This window comes from Elephantulus edwardii, unplaced genomic scaffold, assembly GCF_000299155.1.
Source record: "Elephantulus edwardii isolate Elephantulus edwardi_28Jun2011 unplaced genomic scaffold, EleEdw1.0 scaffold00058, whole genome shotgun sequence".
Classification (NCBI taxonomy): domain Eukaryota; kingdom Metazoa; phylum Chordata; class Mammalia; order Macroscelidea; family Macroscelididae; genus Elephantulus; species Elephantulus edwardii.
This window is the reverse complement of record NW_006399808.1, coordinates 3593360-3616968: the sequence shown is the minus strand read 5'-3', so window position 1 is coordinate 3616968 and position 23609 is coordinate 3593360. Positions and strand designations below refer to the sequence as shown.

At 48.9% G+C, this 23609-nt stretch overlaps 1 protein-coding gene across 1 annotated transcript in view; it reads right to left on the bottom strand.

Moving 5' to 3' along the window:
• Positions 1-2270: 2270 nt before the first annotated feature.
• The window catches only part of DLG5 (discs, large homolog 5 (Drosophila)), a 214335-nt gene continuing 192996 nt past the window's right edge, over positions 2271-23609 (bottom strand). Inside the window, exons 21-32 of the mRNA XM_006887475.1 lie at positions 21959-22121; positions 21683-21816; positions 21031-21177; positions 20109-20292; positions 19462-19610; positions 18311-18481; positions 17658-17854; positions 6543-6686; positions 6167-6294; positions 4911-5020; positions 4162-4271; positions 2271-2374 (exon numbers count right to left, since the gene is read on the bottom strand). Coding sequence (XP_006887537.1) covers positions 2271-2374; positions 4162-4271; positions 4911-5020; positions 6167-6294; positions 6543-6686; positions 17658-17854; positions 18311-18481; positions 19462-19610; positions 20109-20292; positions 21031-21177; positions 21683-21816; positions 21959-22121 — 1741 coding nt within the window. The remainder of the gene's footprint in view (positions 2375-4161; positions 4272-4910; positions 5021-6166; positions 6295-6542; positions 6687-17657; positions 17855-18310; positions 18482-19461; positions 19611-20108; positions 20293-21030; positions 21178-21682; positions 21817-21958; positions 22122-23609) is intronic.

The window sequence follows — 23609 nt, the reverse complement described above, 5'->3', positions numbered from 1 at the left end:
TGTACTCCTCAGAATAACCAAGCACACAGGAACCCGGGCAGCATGTGTCCGAGGAGAAAGCCCTGCAGCCAGGAGAGGCAATGACAGAAGGGCTAACAGGGATGGAAACCACAGGAAGGGAGCAGGAATGCATTCGGGGCTTTGTAATTAATAGTATAAAACAAAACATGTATGAATGATTGAAACACTAAAACAAAACATGTATGAATGATTGAAACACTAATCTGCTTTGTAAACTTTCACTCAAATTACAATGAAAAATTAGTAAAACGTAATTCAAAGCCCGTCAGTCAGTGATGTAAAGGGACAATTATCTATTCCCTTGTAATTACAAAAGAAATCTACTGAAGAAAATGTAAAAAAAAAAAAAATCAAACACATGAGCCTTATGAAAATAAGACAGTAGCTGGTCATGATAGACATACAGGCCTGGCTCAGATGGACTGACAGGATGGGAGGGAAGGACAGTGCCAAGGTAGAGGTCAGTGTAGGTAAATGGGGCTTGGATTATCAAGATAACAGGAGCTCTCGCACCAGGCACTGTGGAAGAAGAAAGCTGTCTCAAGTTCAGGAGTAAAGGGATGCTGAGGGAGCAAGGAGTGAGCAAGAAGTGAAATATTCACAACAAGTTACAGAAATTGACCTTTATTTTGTTGTACTAAAGTCTGTTTAACTTTTGATACAAAGTAACATTTTAGTACAGAAAATCCCAGTCTGTCAGAACAGTACCTGTCTGTTTACACGTACCATCACCTCCCACCCTATTTTGAGAGCTACATACACACACCCCAGGGGTTCTCAAAGGAACGGGTGGAGACAGATCTACAGTTTTCTCTCGGCTGTTTGAGCTAGATAATTTGTACCTGTAAAAGAAAGGACAGCATCGAGGACCGAAACTTCTCTTTTGAACAACTGTGCAAGAAAATAGATCCCTTTTTAAAAAAATGTCAGTAATCACTAAACTACACTCTAGTGCTAGAATTACAAAGGGGAGAAGAAAAAAAAAAAGAAATCAGAGATTTCCTGCTGGTAAAATGAAATGTTAGGAACATTTAAACATGGGTCTGACTCCAGTGACCAGGGCCAGTACAGTACCTCATAACAACATACACAGCCAAGGAGGAGCTGCAGTGAGCCTCGAGCTGGGGCACCCCTGCTTCCAAAGTGCAAAAGTAGACCCCCAAAATGAAGCCATCCTCGCAGAGTGTGGGCCATGAGGCGAGTGCTCTAGCCCAAACCATCAAAGGACCTTTGTCTTTATGTGTAGGCTTTTGACTGTGCCAACACAAAGCATGATGCTTCTCCTGAAAGCTCCTGCTCCAAGTTGAAAACGTCAATGTTTTCACGGTCAAAAGAGTGGACATTCTCATCACCCTCTCAAATTTCAAAGGTTACGAATTACCCTGCAAAAGTTGCACTGACAAAGGCTTCGCTATTTACAGAGCCTACAGAGGACCCATGGCCATGCCAGCCGGAGCCGGACACTGCAAACTCACGGGGCTCGGGGGACTGAGGCAGCGTGCAAAGAGTAAGTGCATGTAGAGAGAAATGAGGGGAATTGGGAGGCAGGACAGGGTCTACGAGGCGAGTTCATGAAACACCCCACCCAGTACTGTCCTCCCCTGTGCTAGAGACCACTGCTGTGCCCACGCACCAAAGGCACTGGCTCTTGTCACCTCCAAGGGTCCGGCATCTGCAGTCATCACCATTCCAAGAGGGGGGTGCCGCTGAGTCAAAGCTCTGGTCCCACCGAAGAGAACCCCCCACCCAGAGCAAAGCAGCTTCCTCATGAGGATTCAGAGTTGTCAAGCAGAAAATAGGAACAAAAGCAATGACAAAGTGACAGGAGGAATGGACAGGCAGGTGGAGGAAGAGTCAGGGCTGGACACAGACAACAGGAAAGCAGTTCAAGTAAACATAAACAACCAAATACTTCAAAAAAGGCTTGTAAACTTGTGATTAGAAAGGTTCTCTTTGCAGCATCTCCGGCCGGCTGGCTGAAGAACGGCTGGTGGTGAAGCCCTCTGTGGAAAGTACTTTGTGGTGTTTGTTGGGGTAGTGTCTTCAGACACACGTATGTGAAGAAGGTGGTTTGCTGGTCCAGGTGGGGGCTCCGGCAGCTGCCCCGTCCGCAGAGCGGAGCTTCAGGGGCTGAGTCATTGCTTGCTAGGTTCTCCCCCTCCACATTTATGTACAGACGTGTCTGGGTCTCCTCCCAGGAATGCGCGGGGCCATGTGTTCATGCTCCTGGAAGCACACAGCCCTTCCTTCTAGAGAGGGCAGGCCGGGATCCACAGGACTTTATTCTGTTCTTGAGTGACCTTGGTCAGGATCTGAGTGAAAATGCTCGACAGGGCTCCTCCCTGGATGACCCCTGAAAAAGAGCCCCCCAAACACAGACATCATCCAGCTCAGAGTGAGGCCCTAGGTGCTGCCTATTTTGAGGGAGTTGGCACACTACCCACCCCACTCTCCTCCATAGGCAAGAAGCTAGGGAAGCATCTGGAGTTCAAGCTAGCTGTGCTGCTCTTGCTCACCAAGCAAACTTTCAGCACGCTGACAATATGGGCTCCAACAAGGCTCACCATCAAATCCTCCCAGGTCTTTCCAGCAGCTTCAAGGTGATGGCTGTGAACTGAGAGCTCATATCTATTGCAAACTCTATCCTGCAATACCCTGGGCTGAGTTTGTCCACTGGTCTCCCAATGAAAGAATCCCAGCACACTGGAGAGCCATTAGTGTGACAATATGGTGACGATGCAATGGACAGAACGTTTCTATGGGAACCCCTGGGTTTACAGAGTCAGGAATCCTGTGGATAGGCTGTGTGCATTACAGCCCAGAGAAGATTCTTGACAAAGACAAGGCAGTGGATTAAAGCTTGGTCTGACTCTGCTCACAGGACCTTAATCCCATGAGCTTGGCTGACAAAGGAGCAGAGCCGCTCCAGAGAGAGGCCTGCAAACTAGCTCTGCTGACCAAACTGTCCTGGGATGCAGCATGTACACAAAGAAAGGGACAGCCATTATAAACGGTTGTTAGGAACCTGGCACAGAATGTGTTGGAGCCAATTAAAAAATATCCAGGCATGCATTTGGTAAGTCTTTGCATTTAAATTTTACTTTACTGGCAAGAAATGTCTCTTATTATTTGATAGCATTGGTGTAAAAATACACACACACACACACACACACACACACGTGCATACAGGGCTGAGCCTTCACAACATGTCACATGAGAAGAACTAGTGCATCACAGATCTTCTATAATTAAATCACGGTGCCCTCCTCTTAATGACCACTGTATTATTTCCTTTGTTGTTTGCCATTGAGTCATAACTGACCCTCCAGCAGGTTTTCGGAAGCAATGAATCATATGCTCCCACGGAGCAGCTGGTGGATTCAAACCACATGACTCTGGGATGCAGTGCTGCTTCTTACCACTCCCTACAAGTGGTGCATTTCGTAGAAAAGCCACTGCTGTCAATTCACAGAGACCCATTAGTACCAAACTCCACAGGTCTCCAAAGCTGTCATCTTTACAGGAACAGACAGACACAGCTTTCTCAGGTGGAATGGCTCGTCTGAACCGCTAAGCTCACAGAGCCAAGTGCTTAACGACTACACCACCAGGGCTTCTTCAACTTCATGGAGGAAGCTGAAAACCATAAAGTGAAACAGCAGCAGCTGGGCCAGAGCAGGGTAATTTTGTTTGAAGAGGCAGGGTGACAATTCTGTGGCTTTGCTTTACAAAACTTGGCTGTGACACTTCCCTGAGGATGCTGTGCGGAAGACAGCCGGACACTGCCACTTGTGCAGCTGGCACACCAGCCCAGTTCCCGACCTGCTATGGACCTTGGAGCTATCTGACATATGATAATTGGGCTATGAGGGCAGACTTGCTACTGTACAGGTAAGAATCCAAGTGGAACAGGCTGGACCATGACTTGATATCATTAAGTAGTAGCCTTTACATTCCAACCTGTAAAATTCCTGGGCTGAGCAGTGACAGAAACCACAGCCTCCAGTAGAAGCAATGGAAAGTGCCCACAACAGCATCCAACAAGTGCTCGGTCAGTGCTGGCTACCGCTGTTTCCACCCTTTCTTGGAAAGCTTGTGTACCCTGCACCCTGCTACTGCCAGTGCCTGATGCCCACGTACCTGTGAAGTATCTGCTGTACTCCTGCTCAATCTTCTGAGCCGTCTCAAACTGTTCTTTGGAATGCCTCTGGGTCACCTTGTCACGAAGGTAGATGGGGTCTCTCTGCTCCCTGTTGAGACACCCAGGGAGCCAGGCTGAGCCTCCAGCCTCTCCAAAGGCCCTTCCTGTCCCTTCCCATGGAGATAAGGCCCTGCTTTGGTGGAAAGTGGGGTGCACCCAGAAGAAAACATGACAGAAGCTTTGGGCCCTGGGGGAAATCTGACCAGCAAAGGGAAGACCTAGTGCACACACACGGAGTGAACAGACACCTGAGTTGGCCTGACCTCAATATGGAAACTTTAAATGCACAGGAAGGGGGAGCAGAAAGGGGCCTTAGGGCCAGATGGTCCAACCAACAAGGGAAAGCAAAGTGTTTCACTCAGTGAATGTAAATGGTCAACAAAACACAAGCCAGCCAGCTGAGGGCTGAGCTCGACCCAGCCCAGGCCTCAGTTCCTCATATCCTTCTAAGCCATCTTCTAAGGTGAAAGGCATAAGAGGAGCAGGAGGAGAGGGAGGGCCTTTCTTGTACATGCTGCCTAGATTAAGACTAGCAGGCAAGTCATTGCTCTCCTTCTACCCTACACACACCCACACCCACACACACATATATATACTCTCTCTCTCACACACACACTCTCTTTTTCCCTCCCTCCCTGCTTGGAGCTGCCACCAGCCCCTCTCCCAGGGTTCCTGGTCAGACACCTACTTGATCTGCTTGGCGCTCTTGTAGTGGATAAAGAGGACAATGGGGTAGATGTGCATGTTATGGAGCCGCTCGATGGCATGGGGTGCAATGTCCAGGAGGCAGTGCCGGTTCTGAGGGGATGACAAGGCAGTAAACCCTGGAGGGAGGCCGTGGGGGCCTTCTGTGGGCACCCCAACCCGTCTCCACCTGCCTGACCATCCCATCAAAGGCTCCACCTACCACTACACACAGCAACTCCTTTCTGTATAAAAGAGCAAGATAGTTTTATGGAGGAACAAGGCAGCAAAACCAGTCTTTCATGAAGACCACACTCTATAACCAGGGGTCATTTGTCCAAGAAAACATCCCCCTGCTGTTGTTAGCTGTGAAGATATTCAAGGCTGGAAGCCAAGGCCGAGTAGGGTTCTGGATGGTCACAACCAACTGTCCTGCCTTGCCCTGCCTCTGCCCAGACACTAGGACCTTCTTAAAGCCTTCTCCTCCTCTGACTCCAGAACCTTCTCTCTGCTGGACTAAGCAAGTACCAGAGAATTAAAGAGGGAGGGGAGTTGTGTGTCCCAAGTATGTCCCTGGTTCCCTTGGGCCCTTGGAGTGAGGTAGAGGCCACAGGTACCATGTGACACCCCCACCCACCCACCTGAAGAGGCTTCTCTGGGGACCCAGTGTCCTGCAAGCTTTCTAACTTCCCATGTCAGCCCGGACTGGACATCGACCACTTCAACTGGGCAATGTGCACCTAAAGCTGCAAGAATCCAATCCAACCGTTCCCTGCAAACCAGCAGGGACCTGCATGCAGCATAGTGAGGGGCTGACCACTCAGGACAGGGTCAGCCAGAGCAGTGGCCTTGCCCACCGTGCAGAAACCCTCTGCCTCTCCTGTGCTGCAAACGGAGCTGACTACACTCACGGGAGACACACAGCAACTCAGGTTTAGGGGCTGTGCCCTTCCTCCAGAATAAGACCATCAACAAAATTCTGTACATGAGTTCAACAGAGACAGTGTTTCAGAACTCTGTGTAAAGAGCTTTTCCACCAAGTCCAAGGACCCCAGGGGAGGAGACAGGTGCACGCGGATTCACTGGATCCTGCGGGAACTGAAGCTCAGGGAAGCAACGTGGTCAGCTCACAGACAGCAGGCCCAGTGAAGAGAAGGCGCACTCGGGCCACAAGGTGCACGTGCTCCAGCAAGAGACGCGGGAAGACCAAGAGTGCAAGGACCAGGCTCGGACAGCGCTGGCGGCCCCAAACACAAGTACCTTTTCTGTGATCTCCTTGATGGAAGCCACCGTGGTGACATCAAAATGGCCACTCCTCCGCTTGTAGTCAACAAAGAGGCAGTCCTTGACACCACGCTCAATGGCCTGCTGTGAGGCCTTCATCACCTCTGCAATGTACAAGTGCAGGTGTCAGGACACGGCCACCCTGGCCCTGGCCAGGCATCACAGCAAGTCCTGGTCCCAACACTGGTGATGAGTGCTGCAGTCAACCTCCGGAAAGCAAGCTCCTCAGGACAGAAAGCCTGGGGCCATGCCCTGATCGAAGCCAGGCCACCCCCCGAGCTTCTGAGAAGACCCTGGATTCTCTGAGAAGACCTTCCCAGGGGCTGATACAGGCACAGAAATAAGTCCTCACCAAGCGGGCATCTGCAGAACTTTCCCGGAGCCTCGTTCACCAACATCTCCTTCACCACATCCAATAAGGGCCCCAAAATCAGCACCGGTCGCAGAGCAGTGCAGTCCACTTTCTGCACCCGCTGGTAGGCGAGGCTCACTGGATCTGGGGAGAGAAACTCACTGTCACCAAGGTAGAGGGGTAGCGAGGCCTGGGGCCCCACTGTCACTCAACCTTGCTCACCTGGTCTCCCTCCTTGGGAGGCCCACCCACTCATGTCACAACCCCCAGGAGGGAGACTAGCCCCCCTCATCATTTTGAGGGGACTTCTCCGTTTCAGTCCTAAAAGTCCCATAGCTCAGGCAGACTGGGCCTGCAGCTGGACACTTTCACACCAGCTCTAGCCCCGGGTATCCCCTGGAGTTAGGGCAGCCTGTGCTCCTGACAGAATTATATACCACAAGCCGCAGCACTTCCCTCTGCTGAAGGTGCCTCAGCATGCCTGCTAGCTCTTCCCACTGTCCCCTTTCCTTCTCTTAGGTGACAAGACCACCTGGCCAACCCACAGTTAAGTGTGGCCACAAAACCCAGGTGACAGGTTCCACTGCTCTGTGCCCCTCCCAAGGGACCTGGAGAGAGCTGTGTGCCTGCCAGGACATGCAGACAAAAGTCTTTAATAAGTGACCAGGACACAGGTCTGCTCCTGGCTGATACTGCAGCAAAATGACCCTCCACTGGGCCTCTGCAGACCAGTCAGACTCTTATAGGGACATAAACCTGCTTCTCATCATGCTCTAATGGCTTAGTGGTAAGGTCTTACACTGCCAACCCAAAAGTACACAGTTTGAATCCACCTTTTCCACAAGAGAAAGGCAGAGGACTCAGTTCAAGCTCAATAGTGCTTAGCAACAACAACAACAATATCACACATAAGCCTTTGCTGTTTACTCTCATTTAAAGCAGTTATACGAACTCCCTCACAGACACTTCAGGAAAATCTGACCCCTCAGTGAACTGAAGAACCCGTGCAGGAAGCTGTGTCTACAGACCTGCAGAACCTCCCCCTGGCTGCCTGTGAGCCTGGTATAAGTCCCTGTACTGGAGTCTCAGAAGGGCCAGAAGATAAAGCTTCGTCCTTCTCATTAATAAGTTCACACACTCGACTGGAATAATACAATAACAAGGGCTAAAAAGTCTAACACAGCTGTCTAACAGTTCTGAAGAACAGAGTGAGGAGGTACAAAGGAGCAGGGATTAATAACAGAAGGGCCGAGTGCAGGTTGAGGGCAAGTGAGGTAGGCTAGCGCTTGGAGGGAGCGCATCTGCACAGGGAGGTATGATCCAAATATCAGGAAAGCTGGTATCAGAGACCGAGGCCGGATGTGAACAGGCACAGTGTTCAGGGCAGACTCCAGCATGGCCAATTCCACTGGCAGAACCAAGGCGGTAGGTAAACAAAGTCTCCCGCTCAGCTCACGATCCCTCCAGGACCAAAGAGGGACGAGGAACAAAGTTTGATATTCAGAGGTTTCCCCCAATGTCATCTGTCAAATTTTTAAGCTGTAAGAAACAAGCAGCAAGGAGCCTCCACCACAACCAAGCTAGATGGGTAAGAAGCGTCACTATAATCCCAAAGGTACGTGAATCAAATCCACCAGCTGATCCTTGGGAAAAAGATGAACAATATCCTCCTGTGCGATTTAAAGCCTCTGAAAACCTGCTGGAGGGTCAGCTATGGGTCTGTTCTGACTTGACAGCACACAACAACAACATGGCACGAATGAGACAGAAGCTGGAGGGCAAGGATGTCCAGGAGAAGGGGTCCTGACACGAAGCCCCAGCTTTCAGTGGGACCACCAGAGCACACCCAAGGATTCAAAGTGCAACATGTCTACACAGAAGCTGTGGCCCAGCCACATGGCAGTTCCCCTGCTAATATGGGACTGGCCCCACAGGCTAGGTCCCCCAAAGCTGGGTAAATTCCCTCTATGTTACTTCTGAAATGTCAACAAAAACATCATGTGAATAGAGGAATGGATAAAGCAATGTATATAAAAGAAACTGATATAAGTAAACTGATATCAAATTAAAAATTTAAAAACCAAAAACTACCAGGCAAATCAAGGAATAGGACCAAGCAGCAGCACAAACATGAAAAAGAACTTCCGAAATTGCCAATTATTAGAATTATCCTAGACACCTACAACCAGGAGAAGATAAAACAGATGAATGGGATCTTCTAAGAATCAAATCCCTATGCACATCCAAAAACTTCCAACAGGGTAGAAAAGGAAGCCACAGAATGGGAAAAAGTGTTTCGTAATGACATGTCAGATAACGGACTTATATCTAGAATTTATAAAATACTTGAGTACCACAACAAAAGGTAAATAACCCAATAGAAAAAATGGGCACAGGATATGAACAGACACTTCACCGAAGAAGACATTCAGATGGCTAACAAACACATGAAGAAATGTTCAAAATCCCTAGCTCTAAGATGCAAATTAAAACAACTATGAGATATCATCTCACCCCAGACAGAATAACAAAATTTAATAGAATAGCAACAAATGCTGGTGAGCTTGTGGAGAAACTGGAACCCTTATTCACTGTTGGTGGGAGTGTAAAATGGTGTAACCACTGTGGAAGGTGGTATGGCGCTTTCTCAAAAAGTTGCAAATAGAGATACCATTTGACCCAGCAATTCCAACACTGGGAATATACCCCAAAGAGACCATAACTGACATCCACGCAGATATATGCACACCCATGTTTACTGTGGCTTTGTTCACAATAGCAAGGAGTTGGAAACAACCTAAGTGCCCATCCACAAGTGAATGGATAGAGAAGCTGTGGTATAGTCAAACAACGGAACACTATACTGCATTGAAAAACAACTCATGCAATATTATTCAAAATGAGTGACCCAGGAGGACATTATGCTGAGTGAAGTATCTCAGTCACAAAAGGACAAATACTGCATGGTGCCACTGTTATAAAACACGACTGACTTTGGGGTTGGGGAGAGACTGAGAAAGATGGGTTTAATAATGTATACTACATTGAAACAGATGAGAGAGAAAATGGTTTAAAAGGGATATGTGATTAGGTATTTTTGTCATAACAGGAGTCCAGAGCGAAGGCTGCATAGTGGAGTGGATATGGGGGAGGATTTGTAAAACAATGAAAGAATTTTGCTTTTACTTTTCCAAGAAGGTAGTGTACTAGGGGGGAGGATTGGGAAAGGAGAAAAGTGCAACAATGAATGAATGGAAATCCAAAGTCTCTGTAAATTTTTACTGAAATGTATTAATAATAAATTTAAATAAAACAAAAAATAATTACAAACGTTTAATTAAAAAAATTATCCAAGACGACAATTTTTAAATATGATTAATTTGAAAAAGATGGGAAGTTTGGCCAGAAAATTATTGTTGATATTCGGTTCTGTGGAGGGTAACTCCTAGCAACCTTCTGAGCGGCAGAGCTGGACCCTGCCCTGTCCTGTGCCATCCTCATCATCTCTGACACACTCGAGCCCACTGCTGCAGTCACTGTGTCCATTCGCCTGGTAGGAGGTCTCCCTCTCCTTTCCGCCCCTCCACTTTTCCAAGCATGATGTCCTTGGAGGCATAATCTCTTATGGAGATTCACCATCCGTGCCTCCGGAGCACTCTGGCAAGACATACATGACTGACATTTTCTTTTTTAATTTAAAAAAAAAAAATCAGTCAAGCAAAAAAAGAAATAGAAACTCATCGGAGAGTTGGACAGTGACTAGCGATGATAGAAGGAGAATTGATGCCTTTGAGCTGTGGTGCTGGAGAAGAGTGTTGAATATACCATGGACTGCTAGAACAAGCAGGTTTGTCTGGGAGAGGGTGAAGTCAGAATGCTCCTTGGAGTCAAAGATTTTGAAGCTTCGTCTGACATACTTTGGGCATGTTGCAAGGAGGGACTGGTCCTTGGAGAGGGACATCATGTTTGGGAGAGTGGAGGGACAGCGCAGGAGAGGAAGACCTTCAATGAGATGGATAGATTATGTGAGTGAAGTGGTGGGAATGAGTGTGTCTCAGACGGCGAGGTAGGCACAGGAAAGAACGGCGTTTAGGGCTCTTGTACGTAGGGTCGCTATGAGTCACAAGCGACTCGCTGGCACACAACAACAACAACAAATTCCATTTTCTGAAATTTTGAGCTTCCTGCAACAAGAATGAAAAGTGGATTATGGGCAAGTAAGAGGAGAAAACATGCAGGCTGAAGCACACAGAAAACAAGGTGGAAAATACTGGGGGAAAGAAGACATATCTCAGACATGAGCACCCTCATACACCAGACGGTGCCGCCCACATACACAGAATTCCGGCGCTTGTACAGCTGGATGTGATCTTGTAGGGAAAAGAGTGGGGTTTTGTTTTTTGGGGTTTTTTTTTGTAATATTAATAAGGCCTTATTAGGGTCAGGAGCGGAGAAGAGCACAGGAGAAGCAGGACAAAGAAGGCACGTGAGCCAGGCTCACAGAGTGGATGTACTAAAGCAAACCGAGCTTCTCCGCTGGAAGCCGCAACAGAAAAAGAAGCGCTGTCCCTGAAGCCAGTACTGAGTCAGCTGACAAGAAACCCCGACTTGAGGAATAAACCTGTGTTCTTCACAACCACCCACCTGTTGTACTTTTGTTACAGCTGTTGTTGTGTGCCAACCAACTGGAGCTGCCTCATAGCTGACCCTCCAGTGGGTTTTCAGAGGCTGTGAATCACACAGGGAATCGCTCATCTTCCCTCAGAGCAGCTTGTGGGACCGAACTATGCTGGCAGAGACGCTCCTCAGCATCAAGCTCCTCCCCTTTATGTAACTAAACTCACGCCACCTAAGCCCACCACCCAGGGGCATGGCCTTTGGGTTAGCAGTGCGACTGCAGAGTAGCAGGCCACCAGGGCCCCACTGAGTAGCTGGTGGTGGTGGTGTGTGCCACTGAGTTGAAACTGACTCAGCTGACCCTCCAGAGGCTGTAAATTGCACACAAGGAGACTGTCCATCCTCCTCCAATGCAGCTGGTGGTGGATTTGAACTGCATGCCTTTGGGATTGCAGCACAGCTTCTAACCACTAGGCCACCAGAGTTCCCTACCAGGTAAGTATGATAACCCAACCAAACCCACTGCTGAGTTCATCTGGGCTCACAGCAACCCTCCATCAGGGTTTCTGAAGCAGTGAACCTTTACAGAAGGAGAGAGCTCATCTTTCTCCTGAGGAGAAACGAGTGTATTCACATCACTGACATGGCCCTTAACAAAACAGAGGCAAGAGTTCTGCAAAAGTGATCAAAACATCAAGTGACAGATTCAAGAAGTACTAAGAACTACAACTCAACCAATCATAACTCCCACAGCATAAACATAAAGAGAGCCATATCTACCTACATCACAATATGATTGATTATTGTGGGGTGTGAACTCCCTTGCAGAAAATAATGTGTCTTTCTAGCAGGACCATACCTGAGGCTAATAAGGAGGGGATGACCAGACCACAATGGACAACCTGGGGGGATAAGAATGATTGGCTTCACAGGGCATGGTGTCATCCATCATGGCTGAGGCTGATAAAACACACAGTGAGGCTCATCGGAGCCCTGAATCTGAGGCTCTGGCGGGCTTCCTGGTTGGTGACCATGCAGAGGAAGCATTCCAGGCAGGGATCCCACCCAGACCTGAGCCTGTGCATCTCATCACTGGTATCCTTTATGGTTCAATCTATAGCCTTATTCTGTGCAGATACCGTGAGTCATTCCAGAGAAGCCAGGAACCCAGAGGAACACCTGAGAGCTGACAAGAGCCTTGTTTGTTCTGACCCAGCTCTGGGCGGCCAGATGGAGAGGGAGTGTGGCCTGAGTGGCGGGCAAAGAGGAAGAAGAGGATGATCCATCCTCACACTGCAGCAGAGCCTGATTAACGCTGATCATTACCACACAACTGTGAAGGCAGGTGTCGTTGACAGTGGGTTTTACCCCTTACTCAGCACAACTACTTAAGACTGAAGATAGAGAAATATCTTCATAGGAGTGTCGGGGGAAGGGAAAGATGATATGTTACAGTCAACGACAAAAATATGAAAAACACTTAACAGAACAAAGTATGGCAAGCTGGAAAATGGTCCCCAAAGACATGCCATGTTAGGTGCCACAGAGCTGGTTCTGATGTAAGACCTTACGTAAAATAGAACAAAACACTTACTGCCTGATCCTGCACCATCCTCACAAGCCTTTCTTTTCTCTTTGTATGAATGAAAAGTTCACAAATCACATAGGGTTTTCTTCCAAGGGTTCTAGCATCCTCATTCAATGTTAGACACAATTTATCGTGATCTACACAGTCAAATGCCTTTGCATAGTCAATATAATACAAACAGACATTCTTCTGGTATTCTCTGCTTTCATTCAAGATCTGACAACAATAATATCCCTGGTGCCACAGCTTCTTTTAAACCAAGTCTGAACTTCTGGCAGTGCTCAGTTGATGTGCTGTTCTAGCCATTTTTCTATAATTTTCAGCAAGATTTTACTTGCATGTGATATTAATGATACTGTTTGGCAATTTCCATACTTGGTTTGAATACCTTTTTTGGGACTGGGAACAAATAGGGATCTCTTCCAGTCGGTTGTGTTAACAGGTCTGCCTTCACGGTGTATGGACAGTGTCCTGTTACACAGAGCACTGCATGTCAGGGTGGATGTTTAAATGGTCTCTCTGACTATGAATGCAATGCCACTTCCCCTCTATTTTTCATTTCCAGCACAACAGATCATATGATCATCCGATTCAAAGTGACTAATGCCAGTCTATCTCAATTCACTAATACCTAAAGTGTCCATTTTTACGTGTTTCATTTTTTTTATAACTTCCAATTTTCCCAATTCATATTTTGTACATTCCATGTTCTTGTTAATGTATGTTTGTAGCTGTCTCTCTTTATCTTGACCATTCCAGTCTATAGGCACTATCTCTAGAGCTATATACAGTAGTGTTCCTCTATTGTTCACAGGGTTTTCAAGCACCTGCTCATTCAGAAATGGATAGCCAATCCTGCTTCCTAGTCGGTCTTAGATCTGGAAGCTCTGCGGGAACCTGCCCACCATGAGTGACCCTGCTGGTACCTGAAACATCAGTGGCACAGCTTCCAGCATCACAGCAATGTGTGAGTCACCTCAGCAAAGCAAAAGACAGACAAGTGCCATGCTCTTGGAAGAAAAAATTATAAACAAGCAAACATACACCCATCTAAACTGTGAGGTAAGGAGAATATGCAAACCACTCAAGAAACCTATAAACATCATGCAGGCCCTGGGCCATGCCCGTGTGCTGGCTGGCTGTGGCTGAGAATCCTAGGGGACACTTGATCACATATGAAGCAATCTGAAATACCCTGGCCCCAGAGATATTTCCTATTACTAGTTGCAAGAAGCTGCATTGCAATCCTGAAGGCATGTAGTTCAAATCTCACCAGCTGCTCCATGGGAGGATGGGCAATCTCCTCCCGTGTGATTAACTGCCTCTGAAAACCCTGCTATGGGTCAGTTTGGACTCAATGGTATACAACAATAACAACAATCCCTAAAAACCCATCAGCACTATCTTATACAGCAAAAGATGTGATGGTTAGGGATTAAGTTGATGCAATCATGCATCTTATGAGAGAAAGGGAGTGAGAATCCTGCAACAGACATCCACGGAGGAGGTGGTGATGTGAAAAAGGAGCAGAGAGAGATTTCAAGATGATGATGATGATGATGATGATGATGATGATGATGATGTGGCCGCAGCTGTGGGATGCTAGTCGCTGGGAGAGGCAAGTGTGGCTTCTCCCCTTGAGTCTCTGGCGAGGAAGAGGCTCTGCTGACACTGTGACTGCAGGTCAATGAAAGAGATTCTCAACCTTTTGCTTCCAAAAATGTGAGAGGGTGAATTTCTACTATTTTAAGCCTCGCCGTTTTCAGTTGTCTGCTGCAGCGGCCTAGGATATTATCACAAGACAAAGCCAGCAGATGGTGAATGGCCTGTCCAAAGTGGTGGCATCATCTATCTGCTCCTCCCTAATTCAACGCCCAATGAAAGTCTCCTCAAAAACATCAGTGAATCGGCATTTTTAGTTAAGCAAAAGCCAAAAGAATTTGTCCCTGAGAGGTCTGCACTACAGGAAACACAGAGTAGTATCATTCAGCAGGATGATGAGTTCAGGAGAAAATGGAATTACAAAAATGACAAGAAAGAACAAAGTATGACAACATTGTCTTGAGTTTAAAATATGCATAGAATTAAAATGATGATAATGGAGAAGGTAAAAAGGAGGCGAACCGAGATACAGTAAGAGTCACTGCTGTTGTGTACCACTGAGAACTAATAGAAGACCCTCGAGCAGGTTTTCAGGGGCAGCAAATCACACAGAAGGAGACTGCCCATCCTTCTGCCACGGAGCAGCTGGTGGATTACAACCAGCCTGGGTGGTGGGTACCTCTGGGATTTCAGCACTGCTTCTTACCACTAGGCCACCAGAACTCCCCACAAGAGTAGCTAGAGGGGATAATATTTTGTTCTAACAGCAATTATCTGTATTAGCAGTGAAGTCAAAGATACATGTTGAGATGTATTCTGTTAATACGTACACTTTTAAATTGACAGCCGTACTTAGAAACACTTTTTTCCCCCAATGTATTACCATCATTTGTGGCAACATGTTTTAACCTTCAAAAGATTAAAAATTAGTAGATGAGGGACGAGGAAGATGGATATAAAAAGTTCCTGATTAATCTAAATAAATATGTCATAAAAAGAGAAAACACAAAATAATACAGGACAAAAGGAAACGAGTGTAAATATTGTTTGTTGTTGTTGAGTACCATCGAGTTGGAAGTGACTCATGGCTGACCTGTGGCGGTTTGCAGAGGCAGTAAATCACACTGGAGGAGACAGCCCATCTTTCTCCTGTGGAGCAGCTGGTGCATCCAAACCACGTAATGTGAGTAAATGGATTTTATTTCATGGATTAAATTAAACAGCATAATGCCATCAGTATGTTCAGATACTGGAAACGTGTACATGTAATCTGTAATCAAGTTTGTCCTTCTTTCTACAGACACCACACCTCAACGTAAATTTTTAAAATAGGTCATCAAAGTGTATTTGAAAAAATATGCTACTTACAAAAAAAAAAACAACATTTAACTATAAAGGCACAGAAAGTTGAAAGTAAAAAGACAGAAAATGATGAACCGTGCACATCTGCACCCAAAAATAAATAAATAAATAAGCTGACAAGAAGCACTGTGAGAAATACATTCCATGTCCTTCTCAGGGACAGCTGAGAATACAGAACCATTCACAAGGTATGCATGCCTGGAGACAATTCAAACAGGATATCTGCAAAGCAGGCATCAGAAGGCAGGAACCTGGCAGAGAAGGAAAATTCAAATATTCTCCACTCATGTGAGCAAGTCAAAAGACTACACCCCGTCAACAGTGGGAAACTCAGATAAACAAGGCAGGCTCATCAGGCTGCAAGCCTCAGCAGTACACACACCAGAAGAACTTACCGGAAGAGCTGGCAAATGGCTATTGTCCTAAAATTCACAAACAGCAAGCCCAGAAGAGATTAAAGAGAAAGGCCGACAACAGAGTGGAGACCAAAAAGAAAGAAATGATGAAGACAGGAGAGAAACCTAACCCTGAGAGGTTGGGGGACTTTCCTCTAAAGGACAAGTAATATTTTAGGCTTTGAAGGCAAAATAAAGCACCTGTTACCTCCAGAAGACTGAGAGTCCTTTTGTTCTAATTGCTGGCTTACTCAATGCTGTGCAGCTGGAACTGACTCCCAGCCGGCACACTCTGACACTGCTGGTGTCCACAGCTGTTAGTCACTACGTAGGAGAGCACCATCTTTTTCCCAAGAAGTTGCTGGCAGATTCCAGTTGCCACCCAGGGCAGCCTCTGCGAAGCAGACACCTCTCAATGGACTGCACCACTGGAGTCTGCCTTTGTTCTAACAGTCTTTTACAGTATTTTACCCTTGAAAATATAAAAGGGAGTTCTGGTAGCCTAGTGGTAAGAAACTGTGCTGTGACCTGGAAGACAGGCAGTTCAAGGCCAACTGCTGCTCTGCAAGAGAAGGATGGGCAATCTCCTCCCATGTGATTAACTGCCTCTGAAAACCCGCCGGAGGGTCAGCGATGAGTTGGTTCTGACCTTATGGTTACACAACAACAAAACAGAAAAACTACCCCTGGCTCATAAGCCTCCCCAGAGCAGCTAATAAACACGTGGCCCCTGCTGTACTGTGGTAACTCCTGTTCTAATTAGTGGCAGAAGGTCATTAACTAAGGGTGGGGTCATTTTAACCTGCTGGGTTGGAGGTTTTCCTTTAGAGAATAGAAGACAAGAGGTCAGGAGAAACTCAGCTGTCCCTCCCTGTTGCTCACAGTGCCCCCCACATCCTGCTACTCTCGGGTAGGGTAGGGAGTGCATTCTAGGTTGACAGACCACACCAAGGTCCTGGGAGCCACATTCAGAAAAGCATCCTGTTTACAGGGTGAGTGCACTTTCCACAGACCATCCACCACTGGAAACCTGACATTCCAGCCTGTGGGCATCTTGTAGCAGTCATTTAATAACACAAGGGTGAGGCCAGGAAAGCCACAGTTCAACAGAGATCCTTGGCTACCACCAAGCAGCCCGTCATAAAACCTCAAACATACGAACACCACCACTGAGCAAAGACGACTCAATGCCTCCACTCCCTCCCTCCTAATATCTGTGTTGCTGAGTGGCTGAACACGCCCAGGTGTGTTTAAGGAGGCCTGCTTTCCTGGAGCACACTTCTGCCTACCCTCTTCCTGCTGCTTGAAATATGGCCAAGATAGTGACATGTCGATGACCTGGGGAAGCCACAGAGACTCTGAGGATGGATGATGCAAAATGCTCATCAAAGGCTGTGAAGGCCAGTGCTGCTGGACCAACCTGGGCACTGACCACCAAGCTGCTTTTGCGTGGCAAAGCTCCACTTGGTTTAAATTGCTGTCTTGGTGTTGCTGGGATGAACAGTGACTCTCACCTACAAGCCCATGTACAAAGCAAACATGGCCACTTGCCTTCAAAGAGAGGAATGGCATCACTGGAGAAGGTGTCCAAGGCCAGAAGGTCTTTCCCATCTTTGGACCCTCTGCGTTTGTGCTTGTGTTTCCTGCGGAAGAAAGACCTGCGGGCAGCTGCCGACAGCGTCTTGGAGGCGCTGCTGTCATCTTTGACCTCGGACATGCTGAGCCTCCTGGAGAATTCTTGGTCCATCCTGTGGTCAGAGAGAGAGGCCATGCTGGGAAAGGCTGTGGGCACTGTGTCTATGCACACACATGGCCAGAATGAGGAGGGAAAGGGCCAGGCAGGCTCCACACCTCCCCCAACACCCCACAAACACTTTCCAACCCTGCTGAGGGGCACAACGCGGACACCAACATCAGGGGCAAGTGCTCAGAGCAGGACAAGTCCGGCCCTGATGTGCTCAGATCAGTGACAAAAGGGATTGTGGGGCACTCCTCACTATGTGACACCAAAAGTTTTGCTTCCAAAGCTGTCATGTCCAACGTGGATTTCTGCTCGAAGCCACTTTTTGGACACATACTCACTCTCAGCTAAATGAATGGATCAGAGGTCAAGATGAGCAGCAGCATTAGCTCTCCTGTGTCCCCAATCCCCACCCGAACCTCCTTCTACTATGGCCCCAAGCCCTGCACTAGGACCCACGTACACATATTTGCTGGGAATCTGCCCCCGCTGAATCTTCTGGGCGTTCTCGTCCAGCTGCCAGGCCATCCAGCAGCCAATCATGCCCTGGGGCAGGGTATCATCAACGTAGAGGATGTCATCCTTCTTAAAGCTCAGCTCCTGCTCCACCTCTGCCAGCCGGTCATACAGCGCTCTGGGCAAGGGGGCAGAAAGCCTGTCAGAGGAGTTCCCATGGGCTTCAATCCTGCTCTGAGCTTTCCCAGACTCAACCCCGACAAAAAAAACAACAACAAAAAAAAAACACACCGTCATCGTTGTCAAGCTAGGACCAACTCACAGCTGACCCTGTGCTGGTTTCCCAAGGCTGTAAATTACCCAGAAGGAGACTGCCCATTGTTCTCTCAAACAGGAAACCTTCAGAGCTGCACAGGCACTGGGCTAGCAGTGTAACTCCCTACAGACGATACCTAACCAGACCTCCCCAGATCCCAACTGGAAACTGTCACTCCCGGGCCAGGACAGTCTCTTCCTCTTTCTGCTAGGAGTTCTCAGGAGGATGTCTTGTATTTTACATGTTGGGACAAAGAGTCCCTTCTGGACAAGACACACACCTGCCTATAAACTGAGGGATACTGAGAACAGGGACTGACTCACCCCCATGAGATTTTACGTTTCTTGTGATGGATCAAGGCCATGTCTACCCCTTGCAAGGATCATGGTTCCCACAAACTGTAAATCCCTTGGACATAGATAGGCCATCTCCCATGACTGGAGCCCCAGGCACAGAGAACTGAGTCTCATGGAACATGGCTGACCAGGTGGTCTACCCCTTTGGGCCTCAGATCTCAGAAGATAAAAAGGAAGTGAGAGTCCCCCCCCCCCCCCCCCCCCCAAAAAAATGCCTGATGCCTTTTTCCACCCACCCACAAAGCCTACCCACGCCCTACAGGTGTCAGGAGGGCTAGCAGAGAAAACGGGACCTTTAGCCTCAAAATGGCCCAAGCCCTGTCCTCAAACAAGGGAATACAGTGCTTTCAGGCCCCAAGTCACAACATCTTGTGGACCTAGGGATCAGTTCACGATGACCGTAGACCCACCTCTGCTGCAGCCATCAACCCAGAGACCTTGAGCCCAGAAAGCCCTCCCCACAGCTATGGATGTGACTGCCAGTACCTGATGTAGAAGCCGTCCCCGGGCAGCCCCTTGACCCTGCTGAGCTCCTCGGGGCGGTACTGCACCTTCAGGCGGACGCTGTCCTTGGCCTTCAGCATCTCCATGTATACCTCCTCCACTGTCTTGTTCCGGACATCCAGCGTGCCATACTGTCCAGGAACCAGAGGGTGAGGTCACATGCCAGGCCCAGTGGAGAGGTCCGCCAGTAATTCAACACCCCTCAACTGAGCCTCTCCCAGCCTTTCCTCTGCAGGCAGGGCTGGGCCCGCATGGTCTCCCCAAAAGCCATATCCCTGATCACATGGAAAACCCAGCTCTTGACCCCCACAGGTGTGGGATATCCAAATGATGGCACTGCACTTTATTCATGCCTAAGCTTTTAGATATGTCTTAGCCACAGGTCCCATGGAGCAGTGGACCAGGTGGGGGGAGAAAACACTCCCTCATCACAAGCTCAATGCTCACAAGAGCAGGGTGGCTCCTCTGGGGATCCCCGTGCTCCAGGCTCTGAGCTCCTCAGTGACCTACCCTGAGGGTCTCTGCAGCACTCTGGTTTGCAAGGACCAATATGGCACCATGTAATCATGCCTTTTCTCCTTCCCGGGGCTGAGACTGCCGTGCGCCCAGCTCTTGACTCCTGCACTCACCTCCAGGATGAGGTCCCCTGGCACGAGGCCATCAGGGCCCCGGGCAGGGCTGTCGTCCTCCACCTCAGCCACAAACACCCCATGCAGGTTCCCACCACAGAGGTGCACCCCGAGCTCCATCTGGGACTTTTTTATGTAGACGACGCGAGGCTCTGGGCTCTTCTTGTTGGCATCGCCCCCAACCCTTTCAGGAAGAAAAAATGAAGTTCCTCAAACATGCTCTGAGAGGGAGGAGAGGTATAGAAAAGACAAAGGCATGGCTGTGCCCTGAGTGCCTTCTGCTTGCTTCCTGGGGTCCCGGGGCAGGGCTAGGAATCCAGGGCACTGGGAGGCTATTGTTGGTTCCTGATCACAACATGGACTAATGTCGGAGCTCAGGAGGTGAAGAGACAGATCAAAGGCAAGGTCAGAAAGCCTAGTGATGGTCAAAATCAAGGCTCTAGTTGACAACCACATCTCTGGGCTGCATTTCTCCCACTCACGTGTCACCTCCTCTCCTGAGTTTGTTCCACTTAAAAGTTAGTCTTAGCCTCACTGTTTGGGGACACAGTTCATTCTGCCACTGTTTACTGAGCAGTCTCAACAGACCACAGACTGTGAAGAGACGGCCCCTCAGCATTAAAGGAACTTAAAATCTAGGGAGGGAAAGAGATGAGTGAAAAAACACGGGGCCATAGTGGAGAATGAAAAAGGGGCTTCAGAGCGAAGCGAGTCTGTGGTCACAAGACTGCGGCAGCATGGCTGGTTCCGGTTCTAACAGGTGCTAACTGCTCTCCTGGTCAGATGCGGAATTCCTGCTCAGCAGGTAAATGCTCTGGAGTGGGATCAAGTCTAACTTTCTTAAGCAGGACACAGTGGGTGAGCGGGATGGTGTGTCCAGGCCTGTGGATGACAGCAGAGGCTCCAACACTCATCTGCTGACCTGGAGCTAGACGTGCTCTGCTTGGCCGGAGGGGTCCCTGGGCCCTCGTCCTGCTCCATCAGCGGGTCGATGACAGAGGTCTGCTCCGGGGTGGTGGCTCCGCTGCCTGGCAGGGTGGAGTAGTTGCTAGCAGGCTCCAGGTGGGAACTGGGGAGGGGCGAGAAGCACCAGGTCAGACCCTTGCCGCTTTCACCCACATGAACCACCAGTCCACTCCTGCTACCTGCCCGGGCCTGCAGCAGCATCCACACTGGGTCCTCTCAAAGGTCCCTGAACCAGTATCAATCTCCATAACCCATCCTCTCTGAGGGGTGAGGTGCTGCCCCACAGGCTCACGTCTGTCCCTTTTCCTTCTGCCCTAACCTGAAGCACAAGGATAGGAGCCATGAGGAGCTAGCTCATGCTTCACAGGGCAGTGAATGTACCTGACACTGGGGGTATCTCGCCCTCAGGCCCTCCACTTCTAGCTAGTGCATGAGTGCTTTCCTGCTGGCCCCACACCCTATGTGCCTGCTGTCCCCAATCTGAGGCCAATCAACATGCCTCTCACCAGCAGCAGAATCCTCACGGAACTTAGGGCTGTAAAGAACTCCCATCAAGGAGAGCTCACTCTCTCCTAGTACACCCCACCCTGTGAGCCCTAGGCCTTCACCTGGAGCGGGAGTGGCTGCTGAGCTGGTGCATGTGTGGATTGTACTGGGCCAGGATGGTGATGGTGTCACACTGCTGACCGATGATGAGCCGGGCTTGCTGCTCCGTGGCGCTCCGCAGGTTGATGCCATTGAACTGGGGACAAAACCCCCAGTTCAGTGATGTGGCAGGAACAGGAGGGGCACGGAGAGGCCCAGAGGCTTGGGCACTGCTTTCACATGGAAGGAATGAGGAGAAAGCAGGGACAGAAGATGGGCAGAAGCCAGCTCCCTCTTACCTCAAGCAGCTGATCTCCGTATTCAAGGCCAGCCTGGTGAGCGATGCTTCCACTTGTCACCTTGGAGACGTAGATGCCGCCCTTCTCCCCACTCACAATGGAGATCCCCAGGGGCTCAGAGCCCTTCTGCACCTTCACGTGGCGCGGCTCCTCCACATAAGGCCTGGAAGGAGCCAATGGTTTCAGGACCCTGACCCCACAGAAAGGACCTGGGAAGCTTCCAGGCACGCACACAACTAGGCTATGAGGAACAGGCCAGGCAGCATAGGGTGCTCCTGCAATGAGCGCGCACATCTGGGTGGGAGCACAACTGACCAGACCTGCTGCTAGTGGGGACACTTCCCTGTACCGTCATGTAATGCAAATGCTGCAAATCCTAATGGAGCTTCAAGCACATGCTCCCAGAGACAGACAGCAGTCACTAAGCTGTACACACTCATACACACAGAGGAAGCTCACAGATTCTCAAGGGGCAGCCCTGGCTGCCTCACACAATGTGCAGCGTACAAACCCCAAGGCCTTGGTGTCTCAAGGCCTCATCCAAGGACAGTTCTTGTACCTACTGGCTACCCAGAGATACAACATGATCATGGAAAAGAAGCAGCTGCAAAACCAGCTATTAACAGGGTGCCGATTAGGGCAAACAAGCAAGGGGAGTATGCACTTGCTTCTGTTGGGGGCCCCAGCCCATCCCGGGGCACCCGGGGGTTGGCAGAGGTGCCTTGGTGGCCAAACCCACACTCCTCAGTGGGAAGGACCCAGGCCAGGCCTGGCAGTCACAGGATCTCAGGACAGAGCTGTGGTAGTGCAGACATCTGTGAGGGGCAAGGGTTAGAGAGAACTCAGAGAAGACAACAGACAACCACACGCCTGGAACCAAACAGTGGGGTGACGCGGGGCCTTCCTGCAGGTGCTGGTGGTCCCGCGGTCTGGCCTCATCCACACAGGATGCTCTTCCTCCCAAGATAAAACCAGGCTAGCAAAGGAGGACAAGAGCAAGCCTCCATCTGCCAGGGCTCCCCTTCAGAGCACAATATGGGGACTCATGTGGAGCTGGCACCTCCTTGTACTCAGGAGCAAAGCAAGCTCATTCACTAGGCCTCAGGGTCTTTCTCACCACACAGGGCCAGGATTATGATGGCCTTCATACTGTGCTGTGAGAGTTTCTGAAAGCTGCTGTACATTGGATGATTGTTTTCAGGTGAGTTTAGAAGTACTGATGGGAACACACAGTAGAAAGATAACTGAAAACAGCTTACTAGGCAAGCATGCGAATGCACCCCCAAGAAAAACAGGGTGCTTTCATGAGACCCAGAAGAGCAGTGTTGTAGGCTTTAGTCATGAGAAATTAAAGTCCCTGAGAGCTTGTACAAAATACAAACTAACGAGACGCTATTGTCCTTGAGAATCTGCAAAACTCTGTGTCTCTTCTAAGTAAATCATTAAATGCCCTGGTTCCTGGATGTTCAAAGACACATTCCTTTCTGGCTCCAGAAAAAATTGTTAGATATGTCACAGGGAAGAATTTAAGATACTAAAGAGTTGAATAGAAGATTTCAAAAGGCAGCACGGGATGACAAAGCAAAATATTACAGTTAAATGTGCAAGGAGATGGAGTCGGAAAATCAAAAGGGCCGAACTCGCTCAGCAT